The 14,516-nt window shown below is 41.5% G+C and overlaps 1 protein-coding gene across 2 annotated transcripts in view; it reads left to right on the top strand.

Moving 5' to 3' along the window:
• DPY19L4 (dpy-19 like 4) overlaps positions 1-14,516 on the top strand; it is a 44,288-nt gene that overhangs the window by 10,947 nt on the left and 18,825 nt on the right. Inside the window, exons 7-12 of one of the 2 annotated variants that reach the window (XM_067536699.1) lie at positions 2,610-2,733; positions 3,490-3,624; positions 5,029-5,160; positions 5,255-5,353; positions 6,685-6,758; positions 8,863-9,021. In XM_067536699.1, the coding sequence (XP_067392800.1) occupies positions 2,610-2,733; positions 3,490-3,624; positions 5,029-5,160; positions 5,255-5,353; positions 6,685-6,758; positions 8,863-9,021 (723 nt within the window). The remainder of the gene's footprint in view (positions 1-2,609; positions 2,734-3,489; positions 3,625-5,028; positions 5,161-5,254; positions 5,354-6,684; positions 6,759-8,862; positions 9,022-14,516) is intronic. The other variant, XM_067536704.1, reaches the window with a different exon arrangement.

Below are 14,516 nucleotides of genomic sequence, written 5' to 3' on the forward strand. Positions count from 1 at the left end.
TTGCCTTGAACGGCGTGCCAAGTGTATTCGTCTTCAAAGCCTCTTGGCTTTCTGAATCTGCTTCTTGTAGCAAAGCAGAATCCTTCTTATCTTGTTATCCAAATTTGTTGTTTAATATGTCATTTACATGAAAACTCCGTTCCTGTTATGAACCCCTATAAAAATAGGGTGAAGAGTCTAGTAATGTGATCTGATTCTGAGAATAGATTATTAAGTGTTACTCCTAGCTTTGTCACTGACTTACTTTGCATCTGTGATTGGTTGTAAAGCACTTTGAGATTCTTGGAAGTAAAGAGCTATGGAAGTGCAAAGTACTAATGTTGTACAGTAGAACCCTATTTATCCCACCCTCCATTATCCACCTCTCTGTATTAACCAAAAAAACAGCGCAAACAGGTCCAGAAGCAGGTGATCTCTCCTGTGGGCACTAGATGGCAATGCAGCTTCCAATTTTTCATTCTCTGGATTATCTGAATTTTTGATTATCTGATCTGGCCCTGCTCCCAATTAGATTGAATAAACAGGGATCTACTGTGTTTAAATTGGAACTGATGAAGAGCACCTTCTTTGAAGGAATGTGTAAAATAATCACTGTTGGGTAGGGTGACCATACATCCCGTTTTTAATGGGACAGTCCCATATTTAAGCCCTCTTGCAGGTGTCCCAACTTTTTCTTAAAAATTGGCAAACTATCCCATACTTTCTACCTCCTGATCAGTACCAGGTTTACAATGTCACCAAAGTGCAGGGTTTACACTTAGAAGGGGGCTATAAGGGATGGCCATGACTGGAGCACTGTAGCAGGTCCTGCTGGGCGGATCCCTGCTTGCCAGCCACCCACCCACCAGTGGTGTGGGGGGGTGTCCAGTGGCCAGTGGGGGTGAGTGTGGCTGTGAGCTGTGGTAGCTGGTGAGTGTGGTCAGTTGGCAACCTCAGGCCAGGTGGAGATGCCAGGAAGATGTGGCGCCAAGTACCGGGAAAGGCAAGCCCATCTCCGGGGCCCAGCCAGGCCTGGAGGGCAGAAAACACTGGGTCGGGAGGGTCGGTCAGTCACCTCTCTCCATGTGAGAGTGGGGTGGGGGGGGTGTCACCCCTCCCTGTGTGTGTGCGGTGGGGGGTAGAGGTGTGTGTTATCCCTCCCTGTGTATGTATTGGGGGGGGTATCCCCTAGCTAGTTCTGCATCCCCACCCCCCCCACACAGCCCTCTGCCAGCTCTGCACACACACTCCTCCCCCCACATGAGTAATTTTACCAGATGTGCCATATTCAGCATAGGGAAATATGGTCACCCTAGTGTTGGGGCTGTGGTCAGCAAATAAAAAATGCTGTTCATTAGCTGGCTGGCTGAAGTACAGTAGAACCTCAGAGTTACGAACACCAGAATTACGAACTGACTGGTCAACCACACAGCTCATTTGGAACCAGAAGTACACAATCAGGCAGCAGCAGAGACCAAAAAAATAATTAAAAAAAAAGCAAATACAGTACAGTACTGTGTTAAATGTAAACTACTAAAAAAAAGGGGGGGGGGGAGTTTAAAAAAAGATTTGACAAAGAAAGGAAACTGTTTCTGTGCATGTTTCATTTAAAATAAGATGGTTAAAAGCAGCATTTTTCTTCTGCAAAGTAAAGGTTCAAAGCTGTATTAAGTCAATGTTCAGTTGTAAACTTTTGAAAGAACAGCTGTGGCGTTTTATTCATAGTTATGAACATTTCAGAGTTACGGACAACATTCCCTCTGAGTTTCTACTGTATATAAAATAGAAAAGAAATGGTAATGGTGAATAAGCAAAATTAAACAGCTTTGGAAATTGAAAGCATAAGTAGATACAGAGTTCTGAATGGACCACTGTAAGGGTCTGCAGAAGCAAAAATGAGATGGGGATAACATTTTTTTCCAGAAGTGCCTATGTGATGTAGGAGCCTAAGTCCTAGTTTCAAAAGTGATTTAGGCACTTAGAAGCATAAGTTCCATTGCAAGTCAATGGGACATAGATTCCTAAGTGGGACTTAGGTACCCATATTATTTAGGCATTTTTGAAAATGTTACCCCTGTGGCTCAAGTTGTGTGGAAGCTGTTCAGTCCTGCTAATAAGAAAATCCTAATGCTTTTCCGGTCTTTGCTTTGTGTCTATCAACAATCTCCATTTTGTCAGTAATAGTCTAAAAAGTAGGCAAAAGATCAGTTGGTGCTGGATTGCTGTTTGCTAGTGTTACATGACTCCTGAGAGGACATGCAGATACATTTTATGCAGCTGAGAAAGTACTTGTCTAAAGTATATTGTGTAATAGTTGAAAATAATCTTAGTATCTATTCTTTCTGCCATAAACTATACTTCATTTTAATATGAAAGGCAGCCCTTATGGGCCCAGACCTACAAACGTTAGTTATCTGAGAAGTCCTGTTGACTACTCATATGCATAAAGTAGTAGAATTTTATCAGTAGTAAAACAAATTTTTGTTTCCAGTAAACAATGTAGTGTATTAAAGCACTAGTTGCAGGAATGGTTTGCTAATAAGACATCAGTGATAACTAAAAGTGGTTTCCCTTAATATTTTTATTCCATAAACAACTAATCTTTTTTGTTTTTCTACACGTTGTTTCAGGACAGATACAACAAGAATTGACTACTCCATTTCTTTAAGGGAAAATTGGGCATTGCCATATTTTGCATGTCAAGTTGCAGCTCTTACAGGCTATTTAAAAAACAACATAAATTCTTCTACTGAGGTAAAAACAAGTGCTTTCTTAACAAAATGAAACTAGTAGAATGTGCTCAAAAATAGTTACATCGTTGTCACCTTATTGTCTGTCTAGGCAAAAAAAGAAGAGAAAAATATGTTTGCTTTTTACAAAGCAGCCATCTGGAGTACACCTGATACTTTAGTTTCACTGCAATGTGAATCTTCCCCTGTCCTCTAACATTACCAACGCAATTTGCTGGGCGGGGTGGGGGGAACAATATGGGAAGCAATCTTATACTAATGCTACCAGCCTTTTGAAATTTGTCAAAAGTTGTGTGGGGGTTTTTTTTTTGTTTGTTTGTTTGGTTTGTTTTTTTGACTGCATAAGGTTATAGAGAATTTGGTTCTTTCCTCACAACTCAGGGAGTTGGGAATATGGTTTTAGATTTCTTTTCCTGTCCCTTTGTCTAGATTGATCTTTCTTCTGACATGTCTCAGATGATTTTGACTACTTCAGATATGACCTCTTCTCTCCTCACTGAATAAAGACTAAACTGGGGAAGAGAAGAATTCAGCTGCTTATCAATAATATGAATACCCCTTTCCATGCCCATTCCCATTGTCCAGTGCAAAGAAAATGAAGTTACCTTTTTAGAAAATGTTGAAGAACTTAATTTAGTATTTTTTCTTTAAAGAAATAATTTCCATTACTAGTGAACTGATTTTTGTTTTAATGATCTCACAATTTTTCTTAGGAAGAAATACATGATGATTAATGTAATGTTCTTTTGTGTTTCCCTAGAGCTTTTGCTACCTTTTGGTGAGTGCTTCAACATATACTTTCATGATGATGTGGGAATACAGTCACTACCTACTGTTTGTCCAGGCTGTCTCTCTCTTCCTGCTAGATAGCTTTGCCCTTGTGAAGACAGATAAGGTATTGTGACTCTTCAAACTGCTGATTGTTTGTTTGAAACTTGAATTCAACAATTACTGTAACTGCAATGCTTTCTTTCCACAAACTCCGAAGGGCATAGATTATTTCTGTTTGTGAGTTACAGGACGAAACCTGGGATCCAGCTAAAGTGCACATAACTCTAGTCATGAGAGTAAAGTGGCTTTAAATTCATGTTTACACTCTCCTCTTCTGGGGATCAAGGGATGGCAGAGGGCTGGTTTTCTGACATAGAGCAGTTTAAGGCTTAGGAGAGGTTGAGGGCTGCTCTAAGACTCACTGATTGTAACACTGCCCCTCCCCCCAAAAAAGAGGGGGGCCCTGAAACTGCAGCCATGAATTAGTGTACAGCCACATCTGCTTTGCTCTGGCCATGTCTCCTTTTCCTTGATGTATTGGCAACAGGGAGGGCAGTTGTCTAGGGGTTGTCTGCTGGCTCTGTGCTACCAGAAACTCACCTTTGCACTGAATGATTCTCTCCCATGGTTGCTTAAGCAGCCTTTATGGCTGGATAATTTATGTAAACAGGAGGGTCAATAGGAGAAAATATTTAAAGTTTGGAACTACTCTGAAAAATGACTGAATATGAAAAAGAATAATCTTTTTTGTATTAGTTTTCATGCTGCGCCCATCACCATGATATGTGTGTGCCTTCCAGATTTCAAAACAAATCAAAAGTAAACCACCCCACCCCCCAAAAAATACAGAGTGATTGACATCAGCAAATTAGCTTCCTTTCCATTCCCCCACAGTGGGTAGTAAGTTATGCACACCAACTCTTACATGCTTTAGTCCCAAGCTGATGGGGCTGTATTGCTGGTCCATAGAAGAAACCCCCATGTTTTAAAATTCAGACTGTAAATTCTTTCACTATATATTTGCACATGCATAAAGAATTGTAAGTATCAAAATTTCTGGATTCTCTAATGGTAAGCAAGTTGCAGTACCTACATGTGAACATTCTATGTAGTGTGACATGGTATCGTGATATGCAAGTGAAGTGGAAGAAAGGATCTCAAAACAAAGCAGTTATGCACTTTTACAAATGTGATGTGGAGTGACTGAGTGATAATCATGGAACCTGACCAACACTCCTTTTACATAGCCACCTTTCAGAATAGATCTGTACTTTCTCATATCCCTTGATGGGAGGATGGGTGTTTAGCTAGAGTCTGTCTTCTTCAGAGTCAGGTTAGCAGTGCAACACTGTTTACATTTTACACTGCAATTTATGCAGTAGACAAAGGAGGAACCACTTCTAAAATACTGAATTCTTAGGATTCTGCAGTAAAAGACATGATTCACAAGTTTCTGTTACCTGTGACTGTTTCATTGTTTTGTAAACAAGGTGTGAGATATAGGTTTATTTTATTTTTCTCCCACCAGGTGCATGAAGTATACAAAATCTATCTGTTCTCTCTCTTCCTGGGATATCTCTTACAGTTTGAAAATCCAGCTTTATTAGTATCTCCATTACTAAGCCTCGTAGCAGCTTTAATGCTCTCTAAATGCCTTCAGGTAAGTGGGATATCGTTCTCTAATCCGGTGTTTAGTTTTTGTTGTTTTCACTGAACTCCAAATAATACACATTTTTAAATACTTCTTTTTGCAGATGAATATGAAAAAAGGCACATTTATTTCAAAGATGCTAAAAATAATGTACTTTTACTTGGTATTTACAATAACAGTGATACTGAATTTCTTACTGAAGGTAAGATTTATCTTTAAAAAGAGACATTTAATTGGATGATGTACTATAGGGAGGGATGCAGTTATGTCTTTATAAAAGTAATTTTAGCAAAAAAAACTCTTCAAATGATGCTTATCCTGTGAAGCTATTGTTGGACTAGGTTTTTGGCAAATGGAAGAATTAAATCTTTAGCCACTTTTGTTTTACAGGGGAAACATACTAATCTGAACATAGTGAAAATATGTGGTTGCCTCTCATAATTCAAGCAGCCATTTTTATCCAAAATACACTCTCCTTCTCTCCCCTCCCATTTCCCCCTCCAAAATGATCTTTTGGGTTGAAACTAAAGCCCAGTCTGCTCTGGCATAGAAACAGTCTGTAAATTATATTTTAAATTGTTTAATAAATGTGCTTTGAGCACAATTTCTGTTATGATTTGGCTGGCCAATGTGGATGGGGCAAACATTCAGATTTTAAAATGATGTTCTAGCCTAGGGAAAAGAGCCAGCTGCCAGGAATAGGTATGAGACATTTCAAGGTAGACATTAATTTTCAGTTCCACCTGGAACTCAGGAGGGGGGATCTGGTTTAGTGTGTGTCGTCAGGGGCTGGGATTAAACAGTAGGATTTTACTTTGGCTTGCCTTTATGTTTTCATGGCTAATTACCTCTTCTAGGCCATGACCTTTTAAAAACAACTTCCTGCACTCTCTCCCTCCCAAATTCTTCTTGGTTGTGTTACTTAAGATAGATTTAAAAAAACCCAAAACTTCAGTACTCAAAATTTGTGAGAGAATGATCAAATGCTTACTCTTCGCTTGCTGCATTGTGCCTAGGTCTTATGCTGTTGGGGCCACAGAAAAGTCGGCTGATCTTGTAAAATGTGTGAGTTGAATTATTTAGGCAGAACAAAATGAGTTAAGAGTTTGAATGCTAAGGGACCTAGTTCATTTGAAGGTCTTTGAAACACCCACAGCTTGTGGCTAAGGCAGGGCCCTGTTGATTAGGGGAGTCAATTAGCATACTCTTTGGTTTGCTCTGTGCTGGGGTGATACCCAGTTTGCAGTCTTCATCATGCTGCTGGCTGGTCTGATGGAAGCTGGCTGGCAATTCTTGTCTCCCATTTGGGTTACCTGAATGAAATGAAGAGTATAAAACCCTCTGGGAAACTCAAAGCAAAATTTATTTAAATGAGATTTTACTGTACTATGAAATTCCTGAACTTATAACAGCATCTTTGTTTAACTATGTTTTTGGGGTGTGTCGTTATTTCCTGCACTATTTTATAAGCTGAAGGAAAAGAAGGCTGTGTTACAGATGCTACTTAGTTATCTTCATTTAATTATTTTTCAGACATTTATTCCCCATAAAGAAAATGAACATGTGTCGAAGTTCCTTGAAGTGAAATTTGGATTAAACACGACTAAGTAAGTTTAAGCTTTTTATTTACACCAGTCTAAAATACATAGAATTTTGAAATTACTTTGAGAAATACAAGCATTTAAATGTGTAAGCTTATAATGTTTTGTAGGAGAATTTAGAAACTAATTTTTTACCTTATTTTTAAAAAAATGACTTTAGAAATTTTCCACATACAGGATGTGCTTGCGGTTTCTGGAATTCTGTGGCACTTCAGTGCCACATTCTGCAGTAAGGGTAAAAGTTTCTGGTTGGGGTGGGAGGGTTTAAATATTTAAACTTTGCATAAGAGAGCTCTGAAAATGTCCTACTTTTAACCAATATTTCTAATAATAACGGGAGGCTAAGATGATGGGAAACCATGGAGCTAAATTTATATAGTCTATAAAAGGGAAGACTCTGGAGAGAGAGAGAGAGGGCATGAGCAATCGGTATTGTTATCTCAAAAGTATTTTGGTAAATAAACAAAAGGAATTATTGAAAGTTTTGGAAGATTGTAAGACAAGGTGCTGTAACCCTTAAGGTAAGAGGAAAATGTTGGTGCTGAATATTAAGAATGTGTTCTTAGCCATAATAATTGGGCAGGGAACTCAAGTACCAGAGTCAATGATAAAAGCACCATCGCGGCATATATTTTAGAATAGTCTAGAATATATTCTAGAATAGACATAGGTAATGATATTGAAAAATGCATGCAGTTGGACTGTGAGAACTTCTAGCATCCAAAGCCAATGTTTACAAACTCTATACAGGAAATGCTACCACTCCACTGAAATGCACCTGCCTCTTCACAAAATGACTTCACAACATTTCAGGACCAGAAGTAAAGAATACAATTACATACAATTGAAATTGCAGGGAGAATTTTAGGAAGGCAGAATATAGTAAGTTTAGCCAGGACACAGTGATTAACACCCCTATTTTTTCTAAAAGCACCAGGAATAATCTTTAATGGCTACATGTTGTCAGGATTTTGGTTTTTATCTCAACTAACAGTTGTGTTAGAGATCTGTGTATGAGACTTTTTACAGTGATGGGATATTTCACTTTTAAGACATGGAGTTACTCCCCTTTAATCAGTGATTGTGACAAAATGGATGAGAGTCCTGCTGGATAACTGAAACTTTCCTTTAGAATTATGGCAGCTTGATCTCCACTCTCACAGTTCCCCTGGTTTCTCTTGAGGTATCTCAGAAGGCCTGTCAAAATCTTTCACAATCCACTGCTTCTGGGAACAGTGTTGGAAACTGTGGGATAGGTACCAAGATGACAGTGCAACTAAATTTGTTTAGAACACAATGCTAGAGTTGACCTGGGATTGCAGCACAAGGGTTGTTAAAGTGACTCACCATGGCTAGTGTGGACACATTGCACTGTTCATCCTTAAACTGGTTTTGTCCAGACAGTTTAATTGAAAATTATTTAATTTTCTATAGTAGATGCAGAAAGAAGAAAAGAGGGAGGAGAAGGCAGGGGATGAGAAGTCCTGGTAAAGATACAGGAGATGAAGACCTGAACAAATTCAGTGCATCATTTACAACACCAGTTTTGCATTCCAGTAGAGAATATTGATTTTTAGCAATACATAAATTAAAAACCATACTTTCTCAGTTCTCTAGCTGAATTCTTTTGTGCAAGAAAGGAAGGATTGTCAAATGATTAAGACGCAGGACTGGAACTTGGGAATTCCATGTTCTTTTCTTGGCTCTGCTATAAGCTACCTATGTGATCTTAGAAAAACCAGTCTAACTTTGTTTCCTTCTTTGTGAAATGGAGATAAACATACTTTCTTGCCTCAAAAATAAGTCAGTAGGTTTAATTAATTTATATCTGTGAAGTACTTTGTGATTCCCCAGTCTGAAGTTTAGAAATGGATTTTTCCTTGCATAGAAGTGCTTATAAAATGTTATAACCTGCTCTTTTCAGATCACAGAATATACATTTCAAGGATGGGCTTGTGATTTAAAAAAAAAAAACGAAAAAAACCCATGCTAATCAAACCATTATATATTTCAAAACAATTATTATTGGGGAGGAAATAAAATAATTTGGATTCACCCGAGTTGATTAGCTAATAATTTCTTGTTAAATATGATATTTCTACCTTACTAGGAACTTTTCAGTGAACTGGCTACTTTGTCAAGAATCCCTTCAGACACCATCTCAAGACTTTTTTTTGCGGCTAACTCAGTCATCTCTATTGCCTTTCTATATGTTAGTATTAATTATCTGCCTTTCTTCTGTAACTCAAGTCATATTTAGGAGAATTAGGTAAGTGGTTTATTTTTTATCACTTATTTTTTATACAGTGAACTTGAGGGCATATTAATTTATATGTGAACGTTAGATGTAAACTCCTGCTAGACTAGGGTTTAAAACTGTTTAAAACGTTTATGATAGCTTGATAGGAAATATGAGTGGAAAGACCAGTGAGATCCATAGATAATTCCCTGATAAAAAGTACATCATCCTCCTCCTGCTGCCAGAAGAGAGAAGGCTTGGATCCTTCTAAGAACTCTTTCTGTGTCAGCCTCTGTCCAGTGAATTTCTGGAAGTGAGAAGGAGCTTCCCTCTCCTCTCCCCACTGCAGCGTCTCCTGGTTTCTGCAAGAGGATTTATGTTGCTCTGGTACTTGTCTTCACCCCAACTGCCTGGCTGCTATGAATGAGGTGGAGGAATGGAGAGCATCTCCAATAGTCTGCCTGTCCCCTGTCTCTTTTGTCCCTGATCTTCTGTGATGAGTGCCTGTGTCTTCTGCTGCTTGGAGCCAGGCAGTAGAGTAAAACCGACCTGATTCCTTTCAGTTTTACGGTGGCCCACAGGATTCTGAAAAGAACTAATGAAACTAATTAGTGTCCTCTTTAAGCGTGTCTTCACTGTGTTTGGGAGGTGTGATTGCATCACATGTAGACATATCTGAGCTTGCTTTGATTGAGATAGCTCGCTAAAAATATCAGTGAAATCACGGCAGTGCAGGCAGTTGCATGGGCTAGCCACCAGAGCACAAGCCCACCTGGGTACATATTCAAGTGTCAAGCCCATGCCATTGCTCATGCTGTTACAACTACAATGCTCTTTTTCGTGAGCTAGCTCAGAGTAACCCCAGGTGTGCTTACACATGCTGCAGTCTCATCACTTGAATACAGTGTAAACATATCCTTAGTTGAATGTGTTTCTGTTTGGTAAAGTTGTGACCTGTAGAAGAGGCAATGGAACTGTCTGCAGGCTTAGATGGCACCACTGCATAGGTCCTAATTTAGAAGGTTATCTTTGAAATCTTAAGTGCTAGAAAATAACCTTACTTGTTTGTGAAGAGCTTACATTGTGCTGAATGTAATGAAAGGTGTAGATTCCCTCCTATGCCAGGTCAGGCTTCCCTCTTGCGAGATGCAACGATGAGTGGATTTTTCAAAATCTGTCAGACTTTTAGAAGATGAAGATTATGCTATATTTATTGGAAAGTAGTTTTCCCCAAGCTTTGATGCATGATGATTTTGTCAGTTTTAATTTTCTCATTCTTCAGATTGATTTTCACTTGTAATAATCCTGACAACTTTGTGACAAGCAGTGACTTCAATTTGGCCAACAAAGCTGTTTTTCAGAAAATCTAAAAAAAAAAGTCCAAAATTACATTTTTTATTGTAAAGTTTTAATAGCTTTAGTTTTTCCCTTTTTGTTGCAATGAAGTTTATTATTGTAATGCTGTATCTTAATATATTTTTATGATTGAATAGAATCTATTTCTTCCCATCTCACCCCTCACATTCCTACTTTGGGGAGTGGATAAAATTTGTTTTACATATGTAAGATAGCAGCCTAAGTCTGATACTATTAGAATTTGTAACGATGAGATCGAACTGTTTTCCATCCCTTTTTCTGTCCTCAAATTGTAGGTACAGTTACACTGATTCTGCAGCTTGCACTTGGGCTAATATGGCAAAGTATAGTTTGGCTTAAGTACAGCATACTTTAGTGTAGCATGATTACTTGTTTGTGAAGGCTTCTTAGTCTTGAATTAGATTCTCTGTTAACATAGTTATTTATTATTTGTATGACCATAGTGCCTAGGATCCCTAGTCATGGACCAAGCCATTGTGCTAGTTTCTGGACAAGCACAGAACAGACAGTCTCTGCCCTAAAGAGCTTACTATCTAAGTACAAGCCAAGAGACAGCAGGTAAATACAGACAGATTGACAGGGGGTATAAGGAAACAATACAACAATATTGATCAGCATGATAGGTAGTTGTATCAGCACACCAGTGACCTAACTGATATTAAGTTTTTTGTAGGTATCACAGCCTGAGACAATATGTGAAATAAATTCTGTTCTTCGAGTGCTTGCTCATGTCGATTCCAATTAGGTGTGTGCACAGCTTGTGCATGGTTGCTGGAAGATTTTTCCCCCAGTGGTACCCCTAGGGTTGGGTCTGGAGCCCCCTGCAGTTGTGCCTTCATAGCACTTTATATAGGGCTCTGCCAGCCTTCCACCTCCTCAGTTCCTTCTTACCACGTGTGTTAGCTGGAATCCATTGCCTCTTGCTCTGCTAGGGCCGTTTCTCCAATGTCTATTGTTATTGTTATGTAAATAATTAGAATTAAGGATTAGTGATTAGTTAAGTAGTTAATTAGATTAGTGGGATCTCCTTAGGGGACAACCCCCCCCCCAGAACTGGGGTATGCCTCGATCTCCTGGGTTCAAGGTGTGTAGGGCTTGCAAGACACACATGCCAAGGAGTGACCTCCACACTGACTGTCTTCAGTGTTTGGGGGAGTCACACCAGAAGGAGCTCCTTATCAGAGTCAGAAGAATCCTATGTCTGGTGCAGGAGCTGGCGCCAGGATAAAGACGGTCACTGATGCCGAGAGGCACCGTACCCTTATTCCGTGTCATGGCCTCTTCAGTGGCAGGCATCGACGCAATGGCCATTCTGTACCCCGTGGGCCTACTATCAAGCCCAGGGCTCTCAGTCTGGCCAATCGTTGTCTCTGGCTTTGGGCAGCAGATCTATCCAAGCCAGATTGGAGACAATCTCAAGGCCCAAGGCTACCACCGGAGTACAGTTGGAAGACTGTGCATGGCGCTGAGTACAGCACCGGTAAAGATATGAAGGCCAGCAGCACCAATGCAGAGGAGGAATACCCATCTCCTTGAGATCCCCAAGGCGTGGTGGACAAGGACGCAGTACCAGTGAAAGTTTCTTCCTCCTCATCACTGGACAAGGTGGTGGCTGTCTGTACTCCGGCGCCATTGGCAGATGACAGCAGGGCCTAACAAGACTGCCTCTGTAGAATCACACAAGGCCTGGGAATCAAGGTGGAAGAGGTCATAGAAAGGGGAGATGACCCTGTGACGGACATTTTGTCACCACCAGGATCCTCTAGAGTTGCCTTCCCCTTGGTAAAAACTATAGACAAGAACATGAAGGCATTGTGGCAAACACCTGCCTCGATCCCCCGACAGCCAAACGAGTGGAGAGGAAATATTTTGTGCCATCCAAAAACTACAAGTTCCTCTCCACCCACCCGCCTCCTGGGTCTCTGGTGGTTGCAGCGGCCAAAGAGCAGGAGAGACAGGGATCCCAGGGTTCTACACCCAAGGCCAAGGTGGCCAAGAAAATGGACCTCTTTGGGAGGAAAAACCTACGCTACTGGGGGTCTGCAACTCAGGGTGGCAAATCAGCAGGCCCTGCTGAGTAGGTACTCTTTTAATACATGGGGGTTCATGCTCGAGTTCGCGGACTCAGTCCCCTCGGAGATCAAGAAAGAGTTTGTAGCCCTGGTGGAGGAGGGCAGAACAATGGCCAGAGCTTCTCTACAAGGGGCGTTGGATGCAACAGATGCAGCAGCCTGTGTCATGCTCTTAGGAGTCGTCATGCTCTGCAATTCCTGGCTACAGGCCTTGGGCCTCCTACATGAGGTTCAGCTGATGGTCTAAGACATCCCATTTGAAGGCCGGTCTCTGTTTTTGGACCAAATGGATGCACGCCTGCACAGCCTAAAAGACTCCAGGGTCACCCTCAAATCCCTAGGCTTGCACACATCAGCTCCACAGAGGCGTCACTTCAGGCCTCAGCCTCCGCCTTGCTTCTATCAAACACAGCAGAGGTAGGCCATTAACTGAGGGAAAGGCAGGAGCAATAGAAAGAGATTGTACCAGGGCGAAAGGTCAGCAAAGCAGCCTCCAGGCCAGAAACAAAACTTTTGAATATGTGCCCAGGGACGGCATACTGGATCCTTTGTCCCTGTTATTTTCCAACCACTTATCCCACTTCTGCCATGCATGGATCCACATCACTTCAGACACTTCAGGTCTTATGCATGGTAGAAAGGGGATAGTCTATCCAATTTCACTCCCTCCTTCCCTCTCGATCCCCACCCTCCCTGTCCTCTTCAGGAACCCCTCTCACGAGCAACTTCTCATTCAAGAAGAGCAGCAGCTCCTGCAGCTAGGAGCGGTGGAAGAGGTCCCACCAGAGTTGAAGGGCAAGGGGTTCTATTCCCAGTATTTCCTAATCCCAAAAGCCCAAGGCGGTCTCAGACCGATCTTAGACCTATGGAACCTCAACAAATACTTGAAGTTGAAGTTCCGCACGGTCTCCCTGGTGTCAGTCATCCCCTCTCTGGATCCAGGAGATCGGTATGCCTCCCTCAACCTAAAGGACGCAAACTTCCACATGTCGATTATCCCGCGGCACAGGAAGTTCCTTCTATTCGTGGTTGGACAGTCCCACTACCAGTTTGCAGTAATGCCATTCGGCCTCTCATCGGCCCCCAGATTCTTCACAAAGTACGTGTCATGGTGGCAGCGTTCCTCAGATGCAGGAGTATACAAGTCTACCCCATCTAGACGACTGGATGATCAAAGGCCATTCCCAGCTACAAGTGTTGTCGGATGTAGATCTAGTGACCTAGACCTTTGCCAACTTAGGTCTCTTGATCAACGAGCAAAAGTCAACCCTCGTATCCAGTCAAAGGATAGAGTTTATAGGGGCAGTCATAGACAAACCTAGCCAGAAGCTCGGTTTTATGCCATGCTCTCCGTCATACAGGAGTGGGAACTTCTCCTTATGACTACTGTCAGGAACTGCCTATGTCTATTGGGCCACCTCACAGCCTGTACGTATGTGGTCCAGCATGCCAGGTTGTGCCTGAGGCTGCTGCAGGCATGGCTGGCATTGGTGTAGCAACCATCCAGGGACAGATTAGAGTCGATCCCATTCACGGTGGTGGACTCACTCCGTTGGTGGCTGAACTGGGATATGGTATGTGTGGGAGTACCATTTACCGCTTCGTCTTCTACTCTCACCCTAGTTACTGATGTGTCGGACACAGGCTGGGGGGGGGCCATTTAGACTCCTTGAGAACTCAGGGAATGTGGTCTCAGGAAGACCTGTGGGCTTACATCAATGTGAGAGAGCTAAGAGCAGTAAAACTTGCCTGTCAAGCCTTCAGACCTCATCTGGAGGGCAAGTGCATCATGGTCAAAACAGACAACGCGACGGTGATGTTTTATATAAACAGACAGGGTGATGTTCGCTCCTCTCTCCTGTGCCAGGAAGCCCTCAATCTCTGGCATTTTTGCATAGCAAACAGAATTCACATAGAAGCCTCATATCTATCAGGTTCCCAGAACACACTCGCAGACCATCTGAGCAGGTCTGTCTGTCCAGATGTAGTCAATGACATCTTCCAGAAGTGTGGAACTTCCCAGATAGATCTGTTTGTAACAAGAATTAACAGGAAATGCATTCAGTTCTGCTTTTT

This window comes from Emydura macquarii, unplaced genomic scaffold (genome assembly GCF_026122565.2).
Source record: "Emydura macquarii macquarii isolate MOO-44397 ecotype Brisbane River unplaced genomic scaffold, CSIRO-AGI_Emac_v2 contig_383, whole genome shotgun sequence".
Classification (NCBI taxonomy): domain Eukaryota; kingdom Metazoa; phylum Chordata; order Testudines; family Chelidae; genus Emydura; species Emydura macquarii.